The sequence below is a fragment of the Pristiophorus japonicus genome, chromosome 26, assembly GCF_044704955.1.
Source record: "Pristiophorus japonicus isolate sPriJap1 chromosome 26, sPriJap1.hap1, whole genome shotgun sequence".
Lineage (NCBI taxonomy): Eukaryota > Metazoa > Chordata > Chondrichthyes > Pristiophoridae > Pristiophorus > Pristiophorus japonicus.
In genome coordinates, this window is record NC_092002.1 from 5460916 (window position 1) to 5485036 (window position 24121).

The 24121-nt window shown below is 53.6% G+C and overlaps 1 protein-coding gene across 1 annotated transcript in view; it reads right to left on the reverse strand.

Annotated features, from left to right (window-relative positions):
* Positions 1-24121, reverse strand: part of map3k10 (mitogen-activated protein kinase kinase kinase 10) — a 77170-nt gene that overhangs the window by 22624 nt on the left and 30425 nt on the right. Inside the window, exons 2-4 of the mRNA XM_070867571.1 lie at positions 5021-5201; positions 3787-3935; positions 1650-1825 (exon numbers count right to left, since the gene is read on the reverse strand). Of these exons, the coding sequence (XP_070723672.1) occupies positions 1650-1825; positions 3787-3935; positions 5021-5201 (506 nt within the window). The remainder of the gene's footprint in view (positions 1-1649; positions 1826-3786; positions 3936-5020; positions 5202-24121) is intronic.

Below are 24121 nucleotides of genomic sequence, written 5' to 3' on the forward strand. Positions count from 1 at the left end.
AGCCGACGTCTCAGCAACACGGCACGGTGCCCCCGGGCTGGCTGCGGGGCGGATGAGACTGTCACCCACCTCCTTCAGGATTGCCCCTTCGCAAGGCAGGTCTGGAAAGAGATGCAGTGGTTGCTGTCGAGGTTCATCCCGAGCAGCTCCGTAACACAGGACTCTGTGCTCTACGGGCTGTTCCCAGGGACACACACCGAGACAGACATCACCTGCTGCTGGAGGGTCATCAACCCGGTCAAAGACGCACTTTGGTCTTGCCGAAACTTGCTGGTCTTCCAGAGCAAGGAGATGTCCACGTCTGCGTGTTGCAGACTGGCGCAATCCAAGATCCAGGATTACGTGCTGAGGGACGCACTTAAAATTGGTGCAGTCGCCGCAAAGGCAGGGTGGGGAAGGGCCACAGTTTAAAGCCCTTCCGCCACGATAAACCCAGGGGCAGGAATCAGTACAAAACCCCCCCCCTCGGGCAGTATTTGTAATTTACTTTTTGTGTACATAGAGCACCAAATCTGTAAACACCAATGTCGTGCCATGTACAATGCAAAGTCTGTTGCGAAATGCATGTTTGAAAAGAAAAATGTAAATGTACCGTCACCCATTCCGTGTACTGTATCGTGACACATGAAACGTAATTTGTGTGAATGTACCACAATGTATCCCGTTTATTGTACCGAATTGCACTTGAATTGGAAAACAAGGAATGTAACGAACAGAACTGCCGTCAGCACCCAGATACAGTGTATGGGATTGCTGACCGCAGCTAAATGTACTGAAATGCCCCTGAATGTACTGTACAGATTTTTTTATGAATAAAGTATATTTTGAAATTAAAAAAATCCGTCACAATGTGACTACCATGACGGGAATGCGAGGGCACGATGTACTGATGTCAATGACCCTGTTTTTGTCCTTAATTACGCTGCAGGGCCCAAATGGCTCGCAGGCACTGTGATTGCCAAGAAGGGAATAGGGTTTTGGTAGTTAAACTTATCAATGGACAAATCTGCCGCAAACACGTGGATCAAACTAAAGAGGTTCAGCAACCCCATAGAAGAAGCAGAGGAAGAACACGACGTAGAGTTTACTCCACCACAGGTGACCGAACACCGGAACCAAAGGGAGGAGAGCCCAGTCACTGTGGGCAGTCCGGACAGGCCTGAGGCACCGCAAACAGCAGACACTCAGGCCAGCGCCCAACAACCGGAGCCCCAACTCAGGCGCTCTACAAGGGAGCGTAAACCACCAGAGAGACTCAACCTATGATCCCAATAAGACTTTGGAGGGGAGGTATTCAACTATCATTGTAACCCATGTATAAGCTGACCTAAGATGTACACTGTGAGAACACTGACCACTAGGCGGTGAACTTGTGGGAGACACTCCGAACCTGGACTTTCAGGTATAAAAGGGGAAGCTCCACCCACCTTCATCACTCGAGGTCTTGGTAATAAAGGTAACTGGTCACAGAGTGACCTTCTCTCAAGTATGGGCCTCGTGTGCATTATTTATACTGTATATAGTAAGGACATATCAAGCCTGATGGACCATCTAACTCCCGGCCCCCGCCAAGGACGGTGGAAGCGGTCCTGTGCGACCCACCCCCCCCCCCCAACCCGGCCCGGCCCAGTCTCGTGAGTTCCATTTACCTTCTCCTTCATCCGTAGCTCATCAAACATCTGCTGGATCTCCAGCTTCCAGTCCTCCTGCAGGGAGTGGAATGACTCCAGCGGCATCTCGAAGAGTGAAGAGCGCTCGATGGCCACCAGTTGCGCCAGGATCACCGTGAACGATGGTCTGCTGTGCGCGTCTGAGCTCCAGCAATCTGTCAACAAAAACGGTCACAGTGAGCTATAAGAACAAAGGAGTAGGCCATTCGGCCCCTTGAGCCTGCTCCGTCATTCAATAGGATCATGGCTGATCCGATCAGGGGCTCAGCTCCACTTTCCCACCCGCTCCCCAGAACCCCTTATTCCCTTATCAGTTAAGAAACTGTCTATCTCTGTCTTAAATCCATTCAATGTCCCAGTCTCCATAGCTCTCTGAGGCAGCGAATTCCACAGATTTACAACCCCCGATAAGAAATTTCTCCTCATCTCAGTTTTAAATGGGCGGCCCCTTATTCTAAGACCATGCCCCCTAGTTCTAATCTCCCCCATTAGTGGAAACATCCTCCCTGCATCCACCTTGTCAAGCCCCCTCATAATCTTGTACGTTTTGTTAAGATCACCTCTCATTCTTCTGAATTCCAATGAGTAGAGGCCCAACCTACTCAACCTTTCCTCATAAGTCAACCCCCTCATCTCCGGAATCAAGCTAGTGAACCTTCTCTGAACTGCCTCCAAAGCAAGTATATTCTTTCGTAAATATGGAAACCAGAACTGCACGCTGTACTCCAGGTGTGGCCTCACCAATACCCTGTATAGCTGTAGCAATACTTCCATGCTTTTATACTCCATCCCCTTTGCAATAAAGGTCAAGATACCATTGGCCTTCCTGATCACTTGCTGTAACTGCATACTATCCTTTTGTGTTTCATGCACAAGGACCCCCAGGTCCCGCTGTACTGCGGCACTTTGCAATTTGACTTCGCTAACCAGCAAGTAATGCAAGAATTTGGAGATACCCACGAGCTGCTTGTATAGTGTTCAGTACGGTTTGTAGCCAATGTCCAGCAGACTGTTGGACATCCCAATTGGAGAAGGGACAGAAGTTGTCCAAATTAGACCCAACCCGTTGATGTCCTTCCACTAGTCTATTCCAGCATCTCATTCCCGGGACAGGATGCAAGGGGAAACCTTTTTGTTGTCTGGCCTTTCAGTCACTGCTCACTTCAAACCTTTCTCGATAGCGCTGTCTCGCCAGTCTGTGTTTTATTGACACTGACAGGGTTATGGCCCTTCACGGTGAGTTCACCACCCGATATGGCCACCCTCATCATCATCACCAACTCACCGCCCTCTCGCTGACTCTAACTCGCTCCTTTGCACGACCTTGAAACTCCTTTCCTCCATCGGTCTGATGTTTCCTCCGTCAATCTACAGGGGGCGAAATTGCCCCTCGCCCCGATTGGGGGGGGGGGCGCTAACTTTTTTGGGGCCGGGACTTTTATCGCCTGGCCTGGAGGTCCCGCTCCCTGACGTGGAATTGGGCCGTGCGCCCCTCAAATGAAGCGGGGCGCTGTCTTGGGGGGCTCCGGGTCTCTGTCTCGGGGGCTCCGCGTTTTTCGAGGGGGGCTCCCGGGGCAGCAGCGCCGTGCACAGTCCAGCGTGACGCAGATTGCTCTGCATAGCGCTGACGAGCTACAACGCGCCTTCCCTTCAGTTAACGGGGAGGGCCGCTGCGCGCTCCACGTAGCCCCTTTGGCGGCCGCTTCGGAGACTCGTGAGATCGGGCCAGCGGCCCGGCACGAGACGGAGCGCCAGACCGTACGATGGCGGCCAATCCACGCCAGGGCCGCCATGGTCGGTCCAACACGGGAGTCGGCCCACGGCGCTGCCGGCCTCCCCGTTAAACAGCGCCCCGCGAACAACTGTCCGTGAACTTTGTGACCCGCGGGGTGAGAGGTCAGCACGGGGTTATTCTTGGCTATTTCGCTAAAATGACAGACGGGGGAATCTTTCGCTCTGTCTGCGGATATTCAGCTAAAGGATAAAATGTGGGGAAAGGGCAGGGAAGGGGGACTTGCGGAGAACCGGCACAGGCTCGACGGGCCCAATGGCCTCCTGCTGTGCCGTCACCGTTCTGTGACCAGGTTTGAGACGCGAGACGCTCGGGGCTTCCTACCTTCCATGAGTTTGCCAAAGGGCTCGGGGCAGGTGGACGGGATGGGAAGGGTCAGTTTGTTGACGGCCACTCCGTAAGCGACAGCCAGCCCGTCGATCTCCCGGTACGGGACCTCTCCAGTCAGCAACTCCCACAGCAAGACTCCGAAACTGAGGGAAGAGAGCGAGTGAAAAAAAGAATCAAAACCCTGGGAGAACACGGGAAGGGCTTCCGGCCCTGAACGTTTTGGCCCCACGCTGGGCGCCGCCGGTACTAACTGAGCTGCAACAGCAGCAACCTGCGTTTGTATAGCGCCCGTAACATAGGAAAACATCCCATGGCGCTTCATACAAAAACTGACACCGAGCCAAAGGAGGAGACATTAGGACGGGTTGGTCAGTGGTGGGTTATAAAGAGCATCCTAAAGGAGGAGAGAGGCGGAGAGGTTTAGGGAGTTGTACTGTATGAACCAATGAGTATGCTCACAGATTTGTCGAGCTGTTGAAGTGCCCCTTTTAATAAGAGGTCACTTGATTTAAAGTTTCTACCAAAATAGTTGTAGAGCTGTTGAGTTGGGAGTGGCTTAGCCAGTCACGTGATGTTCACAAGACTCAATAAAACCCCAGCCAGTTGGGTTCGGGGGATCCACGATGGGGCAGGCGGTTGCGAGCCTGGTGGATGAACTGGTAATGTGTCGTGTGATTGTTTTGCTAATAAACCAACTAGTTCTCAATAGTGATGTGTTGCTATGATGAATTCCTAAGCAAAGAACCCATGAAGCGAATACATTACAGGAGGGAATTCCAGAGCTCGGAGCCCAGGCAGCTGAAGGGACGGCCGCCGATGGTGGAGCGATTTAAAATCAGATGGTGCACAAGAGGCCAGAATTTGAGGAGCGCAGAGATCTCGGGGTGGGGGGGGGACTGGAGGTGATTACAGAGATAGGGAGGGGGTGAGGGCCATGGAGGGATTTGGAAACTAGGATGACAATTTTAAAATCGAGGTGCTGCTGGACTGGGAGCCAGTGTGGGTCGGTGAGCACAGGGGGTGAGCAGGACTCGGTGGGGGATAGGACACGGGGGCGGGCGTTGAGAGCACTGGAGTAGGCGAGTCGAGAGCTGAGGGTTTCGGCAGCGGATGGAGTGAGGCGGAGGCGGGCGAGGTTACTGAGGTGGAAGTAGGTGATCTTGATGAGGGAGAGGGGGGAATATTTATGCCGGGAGTCCAGTTCGGGTGTGCAGAGGCCCCCCGTTACCTCCACACATCACTGCTCTTGGAGAACAACGAGAGTTTGATGACTTCAGGGGCCATCCAGGCGTAGGTACCGGCCGCGCTCATTTTGGTCGTTCGATGCCACTCCCGTGCCAACCCAAAGTCCGTGATCTTCAACGTTTTGTTGGAGAGGTCGTCGTCTTCTGTCTTCTCCAGAATCAATACTGAAAAATACCACAACAGAAAAATTAATGTAGGAAACAAAAAACACGCACACACCTCCCCACTTCCCCCTCGTTTCTCCTGACACTGATGGTTCCGTCCTCCACAGTCTTCATGCTCCCTATGCGTTAGCCGTGGCTCAGTGGGAAGCATGCTCACTTCTGAGTCAGAAGGTTGTGGGTTCACAAAAATCCCAGTGCAGTGCTGAGGGAGCGCCGCACTGTCGGAGGGGCAGTGCTGAGGGAGCCCCGCACTGTCGGAGGGGCAGTGCTGAGGGAGTGCCGCACTGTCGGAGGGGCAGTGCTGAGGGAGCGCACACTGTGGAGGGGCAGTGCTGAGGGAGTGCCGCACTGTCGGAGGGGCAGTGCTGAGGGAGCGCCGCACTGTCGGAGGGGCAGTACTGAGGGAGTGCCGCGCTGTCGGAGGGGCAGTACTGAGGGAGTGCCGCGCTGTCGGAGGGGCAGTACTGAGGGAGTGCCGCGCTGTCGGAGGGGCAGTGCTGAGGGAGCGTCGCACTGTCGGAGGGGCAGTACTGAGGGAGTGCCGCACTGTCGGAGGGGCAGTGCTGAGGGAGTGTCGCACTGTCAGAGGGGCAGTACTGAGGGAGTGCCGCACTGTCGGAGGGGCAGTACTGAGGGAGCGCCGCACTGTCGAAGGGATAGTACTGAGGGAGTGCTGCACTGTCGGAGGGGCAGTACTGAGGGAGCGCCGCACTGTCGGAGGGGCAGTACTGAGGGAGTGCCGCACTGTCGGAGGGGCAGTACCGAGGGAGCGCCGCACTGTCGGAGGGGCAGTACTGAGGGAGCGCTGCACTGTCGGAGGGGCGGTATTGAGGGAGCGCCGCACTGTCGGAGGGGCGGTATTGAGGGAGCGCTGCACTGTCGGAGGGGCAGTACTGAGGGAGCGCCGCACTGTCGGAGGGGCGGTACCAAGGGAGCGCCGCACTGTTGGGGCGGTACTGAGGGAGTGCTGCCTAAATAGTGCCTTTAACGTGGTGAAAAGTCCCAAGGCGCAGGGAGCAATTAATTGAGTGTGACAAACCGAGGATTGTCAAACTAAAGCATGAAAGACTTGCATTTCTATAGCGCCTTTCACGACCTCTGGACGTCCCAAAGCGCTTCACAGCCAATGAATGACTTTTGAAGTGTGGTCACCTGTTGTAATGTGAGGGAGTGCGGCAACCATTCTGCGCACAGCAAGCTCCCACAGACAGCAATGGGACATTGACCCCCTGATAACCTGTTTTTAGTGAAGTCTGGTTGGGGGTAAAGCCCCAATTGCTAGTTGAGTAAGGCGGAGCTTTGTGGGGTTTTATTTGGAGTGGCGGGGGGGGGCAAGGGGCGGGCGGAGATATTGTTTACTAAAAATCAGAGAAAGGAAGTTTATAAAAACAGTAAAAGGGCAGTCCCCGCAGAATGTTGGCTGGTGCCAAGTGTGTCCTCTGTATCGCTCCGGACAAAGGGACTGACGTGATCCTGAGCAGACGTTTTGATCTCGATCTGAATCTGAAAGGCCGGTAACCAGATCGGGCCCAGGTCCGATTTCCCCGGCACACTGGGCCTAGCCTCGGTCTCGCTGGCTAATTTCCCTCTAATTAACCCCTTGTGAATAGCACACAGCAAAGGATGAACAGGCTGGGTCTCTCGCCTCTTGAAAAGAGAAGGGTGACCCGATAGAGGTCTTTACAATTATGAAAGGTTTTGATAGAGTGGATACAGAGAGAATTTGTGGGGAAGAGCGTAACTAGGGGCCATCAAAATAAGACGGTCACCAATGGGGAATTCAGGAGAAACTTCTTTACCCAGAGAGTAGTGAGAATGTGGAACTCGCTGCCACAATAACAACAGTTTGCATTTATATAGCGCCTTTAACGTAGTAAAATGTCCCAAGGTGCTTCACATTAGTGTTATAAGACAAAATAAATAATTTTGCCACTGAGCCACAGAAGATTGGTCAAAGAGGTAAGTTTTAAGGAGTGTCTTAAAGGAGCAGTTGAGGTGAATAGCACAGATTTAAGGGGAGGCTGGACAAGTGTATGATGGAGAAGGGAATAGAGGGTTATGCTGATTAGATTTAGATGAGGAAAGACGGGAGGAGGCTCGAGTGGAGCATAAACGCCGGCATGGACTGGTTGGGCCGAATGGCCTGTATCGTATATTCATAGTCATATAGAGGTTTATAGCATAGGAGGCCCATTCGGCCCATCGTGTCTGCTGCCACAATGGGCTAAGTGGCCTTCTATTCCATTCATCATCATCATAGGCAGGCCCTCGGAATCGAGGAAGACTTGCTTCCACTCTTAGAATGAGTCCTTCGGTGGCTGAACAGTCCAATACGAGAGCCACAGTCCCTGTCACAGGTGGGACAGACAGTGGTTGAGGGAAGGTTGGGTGGGACTGGTTTGCCGCATGCTCCTTCCGCTGCCTGCGCTTGGTTTCGGCATGCTCTCGGCGACGAGACTCGAGGTGCTCAGCGCCCTCCCGGATGCACGTCCTCCACTTAGAGCGGTCTTTGGCCAGGGACTCCCAGGTGTCGGTGGGAATGTTGCACTTTATCAGGGAGGCTTTGAGGGTGTCCTTGTAACATTTCCTCTGTCCACCTTTGGCTCGCTTGCCATGAAGGAGTTCCAAGTAGAGCGCTTGCTTTGGGATTCTCGTGTCTGGCATGTGGACAGTGTCGCCTGCCCAGCGGAGCTGATCAAGTGTGGTCAGTGCTTTGATGCTGGGGATGTTGGCCTGGATGAGGACGCCAACGTTGGTGCGTCTGTCCTCCCAGGGGATTTGTAGGATCTTGTGGAGACATCGTTGGTGGTATTTCTCCAGCGACTTGAGGTGTCTGCTGTACATGGTCCACGTCTCTGAGCCATACAGGAGGGCGGGTATTACTACAGCCCTGTAGACCATGAGCTTGGTGGTGGATTCGAGGGTCTGGTTCCATTAGATTCTATTCCATTAACCTTTTTAAGGGGAATCCAAAACTGGGGGCCATCAATGTAAGACAGTCACCAATAAATCCAATGGGGAATTCAGGAGAAACTTCTTTACCCAGAGAGCGGTGAGAATGTGGAACTCGCTGCCACAGGGAGGGGTTGAGGCGAATAGTATCGATGCATTTAAAGGACGAGGAGGGGTGGGAGGCAGCTGGTGTGGAGCATGAACACTGGCCATTGGCCTGTTTCTGTGCTGTAATTGTGTGCTGCAAAGCCATTGTGTGCCAGCTGTGGCTCAGTGGACAGCACACTCGCCTCTGAGCCAGAAGCGTTGTTGCTTTAAGTCCCATTCCAGGGGCTTGAGCACAAAAAAAAATCTAGCCTGATTCTCCCAGTGCAGTACTGAGGGAGTGCCACACTGTCGGAGGGGCAGTGCTGAGAGAGTGCCACACTGTCGAAGGGGCAGTTCTGAGGGAGCGGCGCACTGTCGGAGGGGCAGTGCTGAGGGAGTGCCGCACTGTCGGAGGGGCAGTGCTGAGGGAGCGCCGCACTGTCGGAGGGGCAGTGCTGAGGGAGCGGCGCACTGTCGGAGGGGCAGTGCTGAGGGAGCGGCGCACCGGAGGGGCAGTGCTGAGGGAGCGCCGCACTGTCGGAGGTGCCGTCTTTCGGATGAGACATTAAACCGAGGCCCTGTCTGCGCTCTCAGGTGGATGTAAAAGATCCCATGGCACTATTTTGAAGAAGAGCAGGGGGGTTCTCCCCGGTGACCTGGGGTCAAAATTTATCCCCTAATCAACATAACAAAAACGGATTATCTGGCCATTATCACATTGCTGTTTGTGGGAGCTTGCTGTGCGCAAATTGGCTGCCACGTTGCCCACATTACAACAGTGACTACACTCCAAAAGTACTTCATTGGCTGCAAAGCGCTTTGGGACTTCCGGCGGTCGTGAAAGGCGCTATATAAATGCAAGACTTTCTTTTTTTTTCCTTCTCATAATTACAGACCAAATGGGGGTCACGCTCGAGTCCAGAGGTCAGGCCCGATCTTTCACAGATGACTGTCTTTTGACACCGCTGTCAAGTTTGCACAGGAACAATGGCCACTTGAGCAAGGTATTGACAGCCGAATGGTGCCCATGAATGCCTTTCATTAATACCTCGTGCCTTTCACCAACGCACAGTGATCTTTTAAGTCCAGCTGAGGGAGCAGGTGGGGCCTCGGTTTGACAGTGCGGCGCTCCCTCAGCACTGCCCCTCCGACAGTGCGGCGCTCCCTCAGCACTGCCCCTCCGACAGTGCAGCACTCCCTCAGTACTGCCCCTCCGACAGTGCGGCGCTCCCTCAACACTGCCCCTCCGACAGTGCGGCGCTCCCTCAGCACTGCCCCTCCGACAGTGCGGCGCTCCCTCAGCACTGCCCCTCCGACAGTGCGGCGCTCCCTCAGCACTGCCCCTCCGACAGTGCGGCGCTCCCTCAGTACCGCCCCTCCGACAGTGCGGGGCTCCCTCAGTACTGCCCCTCCGACAGTGCGGCGCTCCCTCAGCACTGCCCCTCCGACAGTGCGGCACTCCCTCAGCACTGCCCCTTCGACAGTGCGGTGCTCCCTCAGTACTGCCCCTCCGACAGTGCGGCGCTCCCTCAGCACTGCACTGGGAGTGTCAGCCTAGATTTTTGTGCTCCAGTCCCTGAACCCGGCAACCAAATTTTAATTTGATTTAAGTTTCCTGTAAAGTTTTATTTGGAGATTTGTGGGTTCTAGTGCCCTTCGCTAAAAGGGGGCACTTGATTGAATGTTACTTTAAAATAGGTGTAGAGCTGTTGAGTTGGGAGTGGCTTAGCCAGTCACGTGATGTTCACAAGACTCAATAAAACCCCGGCCCGTTGGGTTCAGGGGATCCACGATGGAGCAGGTGGTTGTGAGCCTGGTGGATGAACCGGTAATGTGTCGTGTGATTGTTAAACCTTTTGCCAATAAACCAACTAGTTCTTAATAGCAATGTGTTGCTATGAATTCCTAAGCAAAGAACCCATGAAGCAAATACATTACAGCAATGACCTTGAGGAGGGTAGGGGTGTGACCTTGGCTGCCCATGTTGGCGGCAGTAACAGCTGTGCCGGTCCTGGAAAACTGGCTGTCGGCAGGTTTCAAAGGGTTTGTTTATTTGGGAGTGGAGCGAGGGAGGGAGATGGGGAGGGAAATTGCAACATTAAACCAACCCTGGCGAGAGAGAGGCTGACAAATGTCAAGGTCACCCGATAAGGATCAATCCCTCCCCTGAAACCAAATACAGGAAAGCGAAAGAAACTCTCCATTGTTCAGCTTGTGTCTGAAGCCAGGGTAGGATTAACTCTTCACCCACCAGCTTTTGCCAGCTCCCATTTTCTGCCCTCCGTCGTCGAAGGTGTTCACTCCCCCCCCTCCCCCCCCTCAGCCGGGTGTGCGATTCCGCAGGCGGCAGGCACCACGCTCCCAAGCGGCCACCCTTGATCAGCGGGCTATTCGGCTACAGTGGCATCGCACACGCTGCTCGCGTTCCCTGTCAAAGCAGCGACTGGTTGTGCTGTTCCCCGATGCAGCTGCTCTGCTTTCAGTTCTGCCTCCCGCTGACTGACTGCTCTCCCGCCCCCTCCCACCCCACCAACCCCTCCCCCCCAGCGAAAATCAATCAAAGAAAAGAAAGACTTGCATTTATATAGCGCCTTTCACAACCTCAGCATCCCAAAGCGCTTTGCAGGCAATGAAGCACTTTTTTGATGTGTAGACACTGTTGTAATGTGGGAAACGCGGCAGCCAATTTGCGCACAGCAAGCTCCCACACACAGCAATGTGATAATGACTGGATAATCTGTTTTTGTTATGTTGGTTGAGGGACAAATATTGGCCCCAGGTATAGTATTAGGCAGTCCCTTGTATCGAGGATGACCTGCTTCCACACCATAAAGGAATGAGTTCACAGGCGTTTCAATGAGGGACCTGACATTCTAGGTCCTGAATTACATATTGAAGGGTGGAAGATGCCTGTGCGTGGATTTTATTAAACGTGTGGTGGCCGTTGCACACCAACCCACCACAGGACACAGAGGAGAACTCCCCTGCTCATCTTCAAAATAATGGCCATGGGATCTTTTACATCTGCACTGCCCCTCCGACAGCGCGGCGCTCCCTCAGTGCCGTCCCTCCGACAGTGCAGGGTTCCCTCAGTGCCGCCCCTCCGACAGCGCGGCGCTCCCTCAGTGCCGCCCCTCCGACAGTGCAGGGTTCCCTCAGTGCCGCCCCTCCGACAGTGCAGGGTTCCCTCAGCGCCGCCCCTCCGACAGTGCAGGGTTCCCTCAGCGCCGCCCCTCCGACAGCGCGGCGCTCCCTCAGTGCCGCCCCTCCGACAGTGCAGGGTTCCCTCAGCGCCGCCCCTCCGACAGTGCAGGGTTCCCTCAGCGCTGCTCCTCCGAGATTTATGTGCTCAAGTTCCTGGAGTGGGACTTGAACCCACAACCTTCTGACCCAGAGGCGAGAGAGAGAGTGCTGCCCACTGAGCCACTGACTGCCAGCTTTGCATACCAAAAACATCCCAATGCCGGTTATCTATCAGACGATCACTCTTGCTCCTGTATATCGTGCGACTGACTCCTGGTTGGGTGCACACACAGGACGTTAGATCCTGGTTTCGGTGCCAGGGTACCGAAGTTTCAGGCTTCGCTCCAGGGACGGTGAAACTATCGCTGCCAGAACCTGGGGCGATGCTGGGCTGAGAGAGGCCGCGGAGGAAGGGTTAAGCTGCTTTTGTGTGTGTGTGTGTGTGTGTGTGTGTTTGTTTGTTTGTGAATAATACTCAGCTACAAAAAAACCCATACTGCACTAAACAAATACCATGTTTGTCTAGTAAAGAACTCCGGCTGTTTGTATTTATGCAAATAGTGATTCGGGGATCAAATGTCTCATTCAGGCGAGCTGGACCGGTTCCAGGAGGTATGAAAATGCCTGGATCACTGCAAATCGGGCCCCGAGTTCCTCGTTACAAACTCCCCGGCCGGCTCGCCTGTGGCTTTGGTTTCCAATCACTTTTGCGTTTTTGAGATGCAAAGTCGAGCTGCAATTTGCACCCGAGAATTTGGTTACCCTTTTCCCCCAAGCTTTTAAAATTTGGCGGGTTGTTATTAGGAAGAGAAGTCCATTCGGCCCCTCGAGCCTGTTCTGCCATTCAATTAGATCAACAGCAACAACCTGTGTTGATATAGCGCCTTTAACATAGTGAAATGTCCCAAGGAGCTTCACAGGAGTGTTATGAGATTAAAAAATTTGCCCCGAGCCATACAAGGTGGTATGTTTTAAGGAGCGTCTTGAAACATAGAAACATAGAAAATAGGTGCAGGAGTAGGCCATTCGGCCCTTCGAGCCTGCACTGCCATTCAATGAGTTCATGGCTGAACATGCAACTTTAGTACCCCATTCCTGCTTTCTCGCCATACCCCTTGATCCCCCTAGTAGTAAGGGGCGGCGCTGAGGGAACCCTGCACTGTCGGAGGGGCAGTGCTGAGGGAGCGCCGCGCTGTCGGAGAGGCAGTGCTGAGGGAGCGCAGCACTGTCGGAGGGGCAGTGCTGAGGGAGCGCCGCGCTATCGGAGAGGCAGTGCTGAAGGAGCGCCGCACTGTCGGAGGGGCAGTGCTGAAGGAGCGCCGCACTGTCGGAGGGGCAGTGCTGAGGGAGCGCCGCGCTGTCGGAGGGGCAGTGCTGAAGGAGCACCGCACTGTCGGAGGGGCAGTGCTGAGGGAGCGCCGCTCTGTCGGAGAGGCAGTGCTGAGGGAGCGCCGCGCTGTCGGAGGGGCAGTGCTGAGGGAGCGCCGCACTGTCGGAGGGGCAGTGCTGAGGGAGCGCCGCACTGTCGGAGGGGCAGTGCTGAGGGAGCGCCGCGCTGTCGGAGGGGTAGTGCTGAGGGAGCGCCGCGCTGTCGGAGGGGCAGTGCTGAGGGAGCGCCGCGCTGTCGGAGGGGCAGTGCTGAGGGAGCGCCGCACTGTCGGAGGGGCAGTGCTGAGGGAGTGCCGCACTGTCGGAGGGGCAGTGCTGAGGGAGCGCCGTGCTGTCGGAGGGGTAGTCCTTAAAACACCTTTTTGAGCAAACTTTTGGTCACCTGCGCTAATTTCTCCTTAGAGTCAAATTTTTATGCCATAATGCTCCTGTGAAGTGCCTGGGGACGTTTCACTGCGTTAAAGACGCTACATAAATACAAGTTGTTGTTGTTTAGGTATTCTTGTGTGAAAATCTCCACCCTGAACAAAATTTACAACTTCCCCCTCCTTTACAACCTATCTTTTTTTTTTTGCCGATTTGCTTGGCCCGCAGACAGGCCATAAATACCGGATATTCTGGATGAATGGGGGTCTGTTGCAAAGGGACAGGTTGGCCGTCCCTGCGATAAGGAATATCTGATCTTTGTTGCACTTCAAACCCTCAACCGAAACTGTAAACACAGCCTGTGGACTTTGACACGACCGCCTGAGCAATATAGGAAGAAATGGAATCGCTTAAACTTGGCCATTTCAGTCCACCGTGGGCAATAACGGAGTTGTCTCGACACAGTTTGGTTTTAACTAATTTAGGTGGTTGCAACGCATGCTGTATAATCCTCCTGAAAAGTTACCGAAGCCAAGAGTTGGCCCAGCTTCGATCTTGGGCCTTTGTTCACTTGCTGCCAACATTTGATGGATTGCTCCCGGTTTCTCCACGCATTACCGATGGGTGCCGGTGCAGCTAGCTGCCCCCGGTGTTAACTGATCTCACCAGGATAGCCGGGATGCCACTACTGGCCGGGATAGTGGGCAGGGGCCTGGATCGAGCTTGTATGTGGTGCCTCCACGGTCGAATATCCTGCTGACGCTTGGCTTCCGATATGATAAATGGGCACCTGGGCAAGGTACCCAGGAGCGACTGGCACGTGTGACCATACACCCCCCAGGGTGGAGTCGGTGCCCCCCCCCGAGTGGAGTCGGTGCCCCCCCCCGAGATGTCTGCGCTCCTCTAATTCTGCCCTCGCGTATCCCTGATTATAATCGCTCCACCATTGGTGGCCGTGCCTTCTGTTGCCTGGGCCCCAAGCTCTGGAACTACCTCCCTAAACCTCTCCGCCTCTCTTTCCTCCTTCAAGACGCTCCTCAAAACCGACCTTTGACCAAGCTTTTGGTCACCTGCACTAATTTCTACTTATGTGGCTCAGTGACCATTTGTTTTGTCTCATCATGGTCCTGTGAAATGACTTGGGACGTTTCACTACGTTAAAGGCGCTATATAAATACAGGTTGTTGTTGCTCTAATTGAATGGCGGAATTGTTTTTGTTGGGAGAAAACTGGTAGTAGGAACAGAAGCATTGCATTTATATAACGCCTTTCACGACCTCGCAATGTCCCAAAGTGTCCCATTTGCACACAGCAAGGTCCCACAAAAAAACCTAGGACCACAAATGCCCAAGTGTCCGGAGAGGGACTTGAACCCACGACATTGTGGAGGGACCTGGAAGCCCCACGCTGTTCATGCAGACAGGGGGCTGTGAATCCCGAATAGTCCTGGGATCTGCACTGAGTTTGGCAGCCAGCCAGGTCATGAGGCAGCTTGGCGTGCTGCCAGTTCGGATTATGTGCACAAATATGTTTGTGTTACACTCTCGAGGCTATTGTATGGCACTGTGTGGGCTGTTGGGTGAGACACGGCATATCGATTTTGAATGGAGAGTAAGAGCCAATGAGAGTCTGTGCGGGGGGCTCCGTGCGAAGTGACGGAGAATGTGGGAGAGATTTGGACCAGTGCAGAGCAGGGGAGGGGTTAACCTGGTCTGGGCGGAGCGGGGGAGGGGTCACTTTGTCTGGGCGGAGCGGGGGAGGGAGGTCATCTGGTCTATGCGGAGCGGGGGAGGGGTCACTTGGTCTGGGCAGTATGGGGGAGGAGTCATCTGGGCAGTGTGGGGGAGGGGTCATCTGGGCAGTGTGGCGGAGGGGTCATCTGGTCTGGGGTGAGCAGGGGAGGGGTCACCTGGTCTGGGCTGTGTGGGGGGAGGGGTCTCCTGGTCTGGGCGGAGCGAGGGAGGGGGTCACCTGGTCTGGGCGGAGCGGGGGAGGGGTCACCTGGTCTGGGCGGAGCGAGGGAGGAGGTCTCCTGGTCTGGGCGGAGCGAGGGAGGGGGTCTCCTGGTCTGGGCAAGGGAGGGGTCTCCTGGTCTGGGCAGAGCGAGGGAGGGGTCTCCTGGTCTGGGTGGAGCGAGGGAGGGGTCTCCTGGTCTGGGCAGTGTGGGGGAAAGGGTCACCTGGTCTGGGCAGTGTGGGGGAGGGGGTCACCTGGTCTGGGCGGAGCGGGGGAGGGGGTCACCTGGTCTGGGCAGAGCGGGGGAGGGGGTCACCTGGTCTGGGCGGAGCGGGGGAGGGGTCACTTTGTCTGGGCAGTGTGGGGGAGGGGGTCACCTGGTCTGGGCGGAGCGGGGGAGGGATCACTTTGACTGGGCTGTGTGGGGGGTGCGGGGGAGAGTGAGGGGGCATCTGGTCTGGGCGGAGCAGGCGAGACGGTGATTAACTGCTGCCCTACTGCAAGAAATAAGCAGTGGTCTAAAATTTGACCATAAGGAGATATTGGGGACAGGTGACCAAAAGCTTGATCAGGAAGTCGGTTTTAAGGAGCGTCTTAAAGGAGGAGAGGGGCGAAGAGGTTTAGGCAGGGAGTTCCAGAGCTTGGGGCCCAGGCAGCTGAAGGCACGGCCACCGATGGTGGAGCGATGGAAATTGGGGGATGGGCAAGAGGCCGGAATTGGAGGAGCACGGAGGTCTCGATGGGGGGGGGGGGGGGGGGTGTTGTGGGTCTGGAGGAGGTTACAGAGATAGGGAGGGGCGAGGGCTGTGGAGGGATTGGGAGATGAGGGCACGAAATTTTAAAATCGAGGCACTGCCGGACCGAGAGCCAGGTGTAGGTCAGTGAGCACAAGGGGTGATGAGTGAGTAGGACTTGGTGCGAGTTAGGACACGGGGCAGTGAGCAGAGGAGGTGATGGGTGAGTGGGACTTGGTGCGAGTTAGGACACGGGGCAGTGAGCACAGGAGGTGATGGGTGAGCGGGACTCGGTGCAAATTAGGACACGGGGCAGTGAGCACAGGGGGTGATGGGTGAGTGGGACTTGGTGCGAGTTAGGACACGGGGCAGTGAGCACAGGGGGCGATGGGTGAGCGGGACTCGGTGCGAGTTAGGACACGGGGCAGTGAGCACAAGGGGTGATGGGTGAGCGGGACTCGGTGCGAGTTAGGACATGGGGCAGCGAGCACAGTGGGTGATGGTGAGCGGGATTCGGTGCGAGTTAGGACACGGGGCAGTGAGCACAGGGGGTGATGGGTGATGGGTGAGTGGGACTCGGTGCGAGTTAGGACACGGGGCAGCGAGCACAGGGGGTGATGGGTGAGTGGGACTCGGTGCAAGTTAGGACACGGGGCAGCGAGCACAGGGAGTGATGGTTGAGTGGGACTCGGTGCGAGTTAGGACACGGGGCAGTGAGCACAGGAGGTGATGGGTGAGTGGGACCCGGTGTGAGTTAGGACACGGGGCAGCGAGCATAGTGGGTGATGGGTGAGCGGGACTCGGTGTGAGTTAGGACACGGGGCAGCGAGCACAGGGGGGTGATGGGTGAGCGGGACTCGGTGCGAGTTAGGACATGGGGCAGCGAGACTTGGTGCGAGTTAGGACACGGGACAGCGAGCACAGGGGGTGATGGGTGAGCGGGACTCGGTGCGAGTTAGGACACGGGGCAGCGAGCACAGGGGGTGATGGGTGAGCGGGACTCGGTGCGAGTTAGGACACGGGACAGCGAGCACAGGGGGTGATTGGTGAGCGGGACTCGGTGCGAGTTAGGACACTGGGGCAGCCGAGGGTGTAAGGTAGGAGACCGGCCAGGAGAACGGTTGGAATAGTCGAGTCCGGAGGTATCGGAGGCACGGATGAGCGAATCAACAATAGATGAGCGGAGGCAGGGGCTGAAGACGTCAATTAGTAGTAATTGGGACTTGAAAAATAAATGAGAGAGGCACCCAGAGAAAGGGGGTTGGATTTGATGTGACGGAGCAGGATTTACAAGCCAGTGCTGGCCGGGATCTGATTGGTTGGCTTAAGACATGACGGTGGGCAGGGCACCAGCAGCCTCGATGGAATGTGAGCAACCAGCCAGTCAATCCAGTCCCTCCTCGTTCCACACATAACACATGCAAGGAGCCCTTTGTATGTTTAAGGCGCTCTTTTGATGAATTGTCTGAAGCAGGGTGTGACTTGCCCCAGGCTGTCCCGCTCTCTGTGCCTGTCTGATGCACTGATCCACAGTGTGTGTGTGTGTGTGTGTGTGTGTGCGCGACGTACCCACACCCCCACACCCCTCGTTGCGGGTTCCACTAGGCACCACACGTTGAAAATATTCACGCACAGGCATCTTCCACTGGAGTTCAGGGCTGGAATATCGGGTCCTTCGTTGAAACATCTGTGAACTCTTGTGGAAGCAAATCGTCCTCGTCCAATGGGCCGCCTATGATGATGGTGACTGCACCAATTGCTGTTCTCTTCGCACAGCTGCCCTGTGCCCTACAGCTGCTTCAGTTCTGTTGTCGGGTGCCCGCTTACCAATTACCACCAACAATGTCTCCGCAAGATCCGGCAAACCCCCTGCAATACACCGAGGCGTACGAGGGCATGGGCCTTCCGCTAAACATCCGTAAAGCAAAGGTCCTCCACCAACCTGATCGCGCCACACAGCACTGCCCCCCAGTCATCAAAATCCACGACAAGGCCTTGGACAATGTGGACCATTTTCCATACCTCGGGAGCCTACCGTCAGCAAGGGAAGACATTGACGACGAGATCGAACACCGCCTTCAGTGTGCCTTCGGTCGTCTGAGGAAGAGAGTGTTCAAAGACCAGGACCTCAAACCCAGCACCAAGCTCATGGTATACAAGGCAGTAGTGATACCCGCCTTCCTATATGGCTGAGATATGGACTATATACAGTAGACACCTCAAAATGCTGGAGAAATACCACCAACGCTGGCTCCACAAGTACTCCAAATCCATTGGCGCACCAACATCAGTGTTCTCACTCAGGCCAACATTCCCAGCATTGAAGCACTGACCAGCTCCGTTGGGCAGGCCACATCGTCCGCATGTCCGACACGAGACTCCCAAAGCAAGCGCTCTACTCTGAACCAAAGGGCAGAAAATGCTAGTGGGAGCTGTGTACAGACCTCCAAACAGTAGTAGTGATGTTGGGGAGGGCATCAAACAGGAAATTAGGGGTGCATGCAATAAAAGTGCAGCAGTTATCATGGGTGACTTTAATATGCATATAGATTGGGCCAACCAAACTGGAAACAATACGGTGGAGGAGGATTTCCTGGAGTGCAAAAGGGATGGTTTTCTAGACCAATATGTCGAGGAACCAACTAGGGGAGAGGCCATCTTAGACTGGGTGTTGTGTAATGAGAGAGGATTAATTAGCAATCTCGTTGTGTGAGGCCCCTTGGGGAAGAGTGACCATAATATGGTGGAATTCTACATTAGGATGGAGAATGAAACAGTTAATTCAGAGACCATGGTCCAGAACTTAAAGAAGGATAACTTTGAAGGTATGAGGCGTGAATTGGCTAGGATAGATTGGCGAATGATACTTAAGGGGTTGACTGTGGATGGGCAATGGCAGACATTTAGAGACCGCATGGATGAACTACAACAATTGTACATCCCTGTCTGGCATAAAAATAAAAAAGGGAAGGTGGCTCAACCGTGGCTATCAAGGGAAATCAGAGATAGTATTAAAGCCAAGGAAGTGGCATACAAATTGGCCAGAAATAGCAGCGAACCCGGGAACTGGGAGAAATTTAGAACTCAGCAGAGGAGGACAAAGGGTTTGATTAGGGCAGGGAAAATAGAGTACAAGAGGAAGCTTGCAGGGAACATTAAAATGTACTACAAAAGCTTCTATAGATATGTAAAGAGAAAAAGGTTAGTAAAGACAAACGTAGGTCCCCTGCAGTCAGAATCAGGGGAAGTCATAGCTGCGAACAAAGAAATGGCAGACCAATTGAACAAGTACTTTGGTTCGGTATTCACTAAGGAGGACACAAACAACCTTCCGGATATAAAAGGGGTCAGAGGGTCTAGTAAGAAGGAGGGAAATCCTTATTAGTCGGGAAATTGTGTTGGGGAAATTGATGGGATTGAAGGCCGATAAATCCCCAGAACCTGATGGACTGCATCCCAGAGTACTTAAGGAGCTGGCCTTGGAAATAGCGGATGCATTGATAGTAATTTTCCAACATTCCATTGACTCTGGATCAGTTCCTATGGAGTGGAGGGTAGCCAATGTAACCTCACTTTTTAAAAATGGAGGGAGAGGGAAAACAGGGAATTATAGACCGGTCAGCCTGATATCGGGAGTGGATAAAATGATGGAATCAATTATTAAGGATGTCATAGCAGCGCATTTGAAAAGAGGTGACATAATAGGTCCAAGTCAGCATGGATTTGTGAAAGGGAAATCATGCTTGACAAATCTTCTGGAATTTTTTGAGGATGTTTCCAGTAGAGTGGACAAGGGAGAACCAGTTGATGTGGTGTATTTGGACTTTCAGAAGGCTTTCGACAAGGTCCCACACAAGAGATTAATGTGCAAAGTTAAAGCACATGGGATTGGGGGTAGTGTGCTGACGTGGATTGAGAACTGGTTGGCAGACAGGAAGCAAAGAGTAGGAGTAAATGGGTACTTTTCAGAATGGCAGGCAGTGACTAGTGGGGTACCGCAAGGTTCTGTGCTGGGGCCCCAGCTGTTTACATTGTACCTTAATGATTTAGACGAGGGGATTAAATGTAGTATCTTCAAATTTGCGGATGACACTAAGTTGGGTGGCAGTGTGAGCTGCGAGGAGGATGCTATGAGGCTGCAGAGTGACTTGGATAGGTTAGGTGAGTGGGCAAATGCATGGCAGATGAAGTATAATGTGGATAAAATGTGAGGTTATCCACTTTGGTGGTAAAAACAGAGAGACAGACTATTATCTGAATGGTGAAGATTAGGAAAAGGAGAGGTGCAACGAGACCTGGGTGTCATGGTACATCAGTCATTGAAGGTTGGCATGCAGGTACAGCAGGCGGTTAAGAAAGCAAATGACCTTCGTAGCGAGGGGATTTGAGTACAGGGGCAGGGAGGTGTTACTACAGTTGTACAGAGCCTTGGTGAGGCCACACCTGGAGTATTTTGTGTACAGTTTTGGCCTCCTAACTTGAGGAAGGACATTCTTGCTATTGAGGGAGTGCAGCGAAGGTTCACCAGACTGATTCCCGGGATGGCGGGACTGACATATCAAGAAAGACTGGATCAACTGGGCTTGTATTCACTGGAGTTCAGAAGAGTGAGAGGGGACCTCATAGAAACGTTTAAAATTCTGACGGGTTTGGACAGGTTAGATGCAGGAAGAATGTTCCCAATGTTGGGGAAGTCCAGAACCAGGGGTCACAGTCTAAGGATAAGGGGTAAGCCATTTAGGACCGAGATGAGGAGAAACTTCTTCACCCAGAGAGTGGTGAACCTGTGGAATTCTCTACCACAGAAAGTTGTTGAGGCCAATTCACTAAATATATTCAAAAATGAGTTAGATGTAGTCCTTACTACTAGGGGAATCAAGGGGTATGGCGAGAAAGCAGGAGTGGGGTACTGAAGTTGCATGATCAGCCATGAACTCATTGAATGGCGGTGCAGGCTCGAAGGGCCGAATGGCCTACTCCGGCACCTATTTTCTATGTTTCTATGTTTCTAACTCCTACACGGCAAGCAAGCCCAAGGTGGGCAGAGGAAACGTTTCAAGGACACCCTCAAAGCCTCCCTGTTAAAGTGCAACATCCCCACCGACACCTGGGAGTCCCTGGCCCAAGACTGCCCTAAGTGGAGGAAGTGCATCCGGGAGGGCGCTGAGCACCTCGAGTCTCGTCACCGAGAGCGTGCAGAAAGCAAGTGCAGGCAGCGGAAGGAGCGTGCAGCAAACCAGTCCCACCCACCCCTTCCCTCAACCACTGTCTATCCCACCTGTGACAGAGACTGTAATTCCCATATTGGACTGTTCAGCCACCTGAGAACTCATTTTTAGAGTGGAAGCAAGTCTTTCTCAATTTCGAGGAACTGCCTATGATGATGACGACTTACCCCCGGTTGCCCAGGCAACACACATGCCCAGGAGCTGCCCCATGCACAAGGTTCTGGCTTAGGCAGGGATCACCATGCACAGAAGGGAGGGGCCTGGTAATGTTCATCGGGGTCAATGTGATCTCCTGGACAACTTTCCATCGCCTCAAAGGAGTTGGAGAGGATTTTCCAGATATTTCGCCCCCCCCCCCCCCCCCAAATTTGCTCCCACTCCAGACTTGAGCACAAAATTTAGGCCGACACTCTGAGTGCAGTACTGAGGGAGCGCCGCACTGTCGGAGGGGCGGTACTGAGGGAGCGCCGCACTGTCGGAGGTGCTGTCTTTCGGATGAGACATTAAACCAAGACTCCGTTTGCTTTCTCAAGTGGAGATAAAGCACGGGAGCTCGAGTACCAGCGGCAGTTGGCGAGAGGTGGGAGCAGTGTCGGAGCGGCCTATAAAAGGCCCAGCGGGAGCTCGAGAGCCAGCGGCAGTTGGCGAGAGGTGGGAGCAGCGTCGGAGCGGTCTATAAAAGGCCCAGCGGGAGCTCGAGTACCAGCGGCAGTCGGTGAGAGGTGGGAGCAGCGTCGGAGCGGCCTATAAAGGCCCAGCGGGAGCTCGAGAGCCAGCGGCAGTTGGCGAGAGGTGGGAGCAGCGTCGGAGCGGCCTATAAAAGGCGACCAGTGCAGCTACAGCGGGAGAGAAAGCAAAATAGAAGTAGAAAGGAATCAAAAAGTGACGTCACAGCCAATGGGGTAAGTGATTGGCTGGTGATTGGTGAGTAGCTTTTCTTTTTATTTTTATATCAGTAAGTGAACTGTAACATTGTTATTACCAATTTAAGGGTATCTAAGGGTTAAGGCATGGCAGGAGAGGTCAGTCACGTGATATGCTCCTCCTGTACCATGTGGGAACTCAGGGACACTTCCGCTGTCCCTGGGGACTACGTGTGTGGGAAGTGTATCCGCCTCGAGCTCCTGACGGTCCGCGTTGCGGAATTGGAGCTGAGGGTGGATTCACTCTGGAGCATCCACGATGCTGAGAATGACGTGAGTATCACGTGTAGTGAGTTGGTCTTACCGCAGGAGAAGGGTCCACAGCCAGATAGGGAATGGAAGACCAGCAGGAAGAGCAGTGCAAGAAAGGTAGTGCAGGGGTCCCCTGTGGTCATCCCCCTGCAAAACAGATACACCGCTTTGAGTACTGTTGGGGGGGATGACTCATCAGGGGAGGGCAGCAGCAGCCAAGTTCATGGCACCGTGGCTGGCTTTGCTGCACAGGAGAGCAGGAAAAAGAGTGGGAGAGCGATAGTGATAGGGGATTCAATGGTGAGGGGAATAGATAGGCGTTTCTGCGGCCGCAACCGAGACTCCAGGATGGTATGTTGCCTCCCTGGTGCAAGGGTCAAGGATGTCTCGGAGCGGGTGCAGGACATTCTGAAATGGGAGGGAGAACAGCCAGTTGTCGTGGTGCACATTGGTACCAACGACATAGGTAAAAAAAGGGATGAGGTCCTACGAAACGAATTTAAGGAGCTAGGAGCTAAATTAAAAAGTAGGACCTCAAAAGTAGTAATCTCGGGATTGCTACCAGTGCCATGTGCTGGTCAGAGTAGGAATCGCAGGATAGTGCAGATTAATACGTGGCTTGAGCAGTGGTGCAGCAGGGAGGGATTCAAATTCCTGGGGCATTGGAACCGGTTCTGGGGGAGGTGGGACCAGTATAAACCGGACGGTCTGCACCTGGGCAGGACCGTAACCAATGTCCTAGGGGGAATGTTTGCTAGTGCTGTTGGGGAGGATTTAAACTAATATGGCAGGGGGATGGGAACCTATGCAGGGAGACAGAGGGAGACAAAAAGGAGGCAAAAGCAAAAGACAGAAAGGAGATGAGGAAAAGTGGAGGGCAGAGAAACCCAAGGCAAAGAACAAAAAGGGCCACTGTACAGCAAAATTCTAAAAAGGACAAAGGGTGTTAAAAAAACAAGCCTGAAGGCTTTGTGTCTTAATGCAAGGAGTATCCGCAATAAGGTGGATGAATTAACTGTGCAAATAGATGTTAACAAATATGATGTGATTGGGATTACGGAGACATGGCTCCAGGATGATCAGGGCTGGGAACTCAACATCCAGGGATATTCAACATTCAGGAAGGATAGAATAAAAGGAAAAGGAGGTGGGGTAGCATTTCTGGTTAAAGAGGAGATTAATGCAATAGTTAGGAAAGACATTAGCTTGGATGATGTGGAATCTATATGGGTAGAGCTGCAGAACACCAAAGGGCAAAAAACGTTAGTGGGAGTTGTGTACAGACCTCCAAACAGTAGTAGTGATGTTGGGGAGGGCATCAAACAGAAAATTAGGGATGCATGCAATAAAGGTGCAGCAGTTATAATGGGTGACTTTAATATGCACATAGATTGGGCTAGCCAAACTGGAAACAATACGGTGGAGGAGGATTTCCTGGAGTGCATAAGGGATGGTTTTCTAGACCAATATGTCGAGGAACCAACTAGGGGGGAGGCCATCTTAGACTGGGTGTTGTGTAATGAGAGAGGATTAATTAGCAATCTCATTGTGCGAGGCCCCTTGGGGAAGAGTGACCATAATATGGTGGAATTCTGCATTAGGATGGAGAATGAAACAGTTAATTCAGAGACCATGGTCCAGAACTTAAAGAAGGGTAACTTTGAAGGTATGAGGCGTGAATTGGCTAAGATAGATTGGCGAATGATACTTAAGGGGTTGTCTGTGGATGGGCAATGGCAGACATTTAGAGACCGCATGGATGAATTACAACAATTGTACATCCCTGTCTG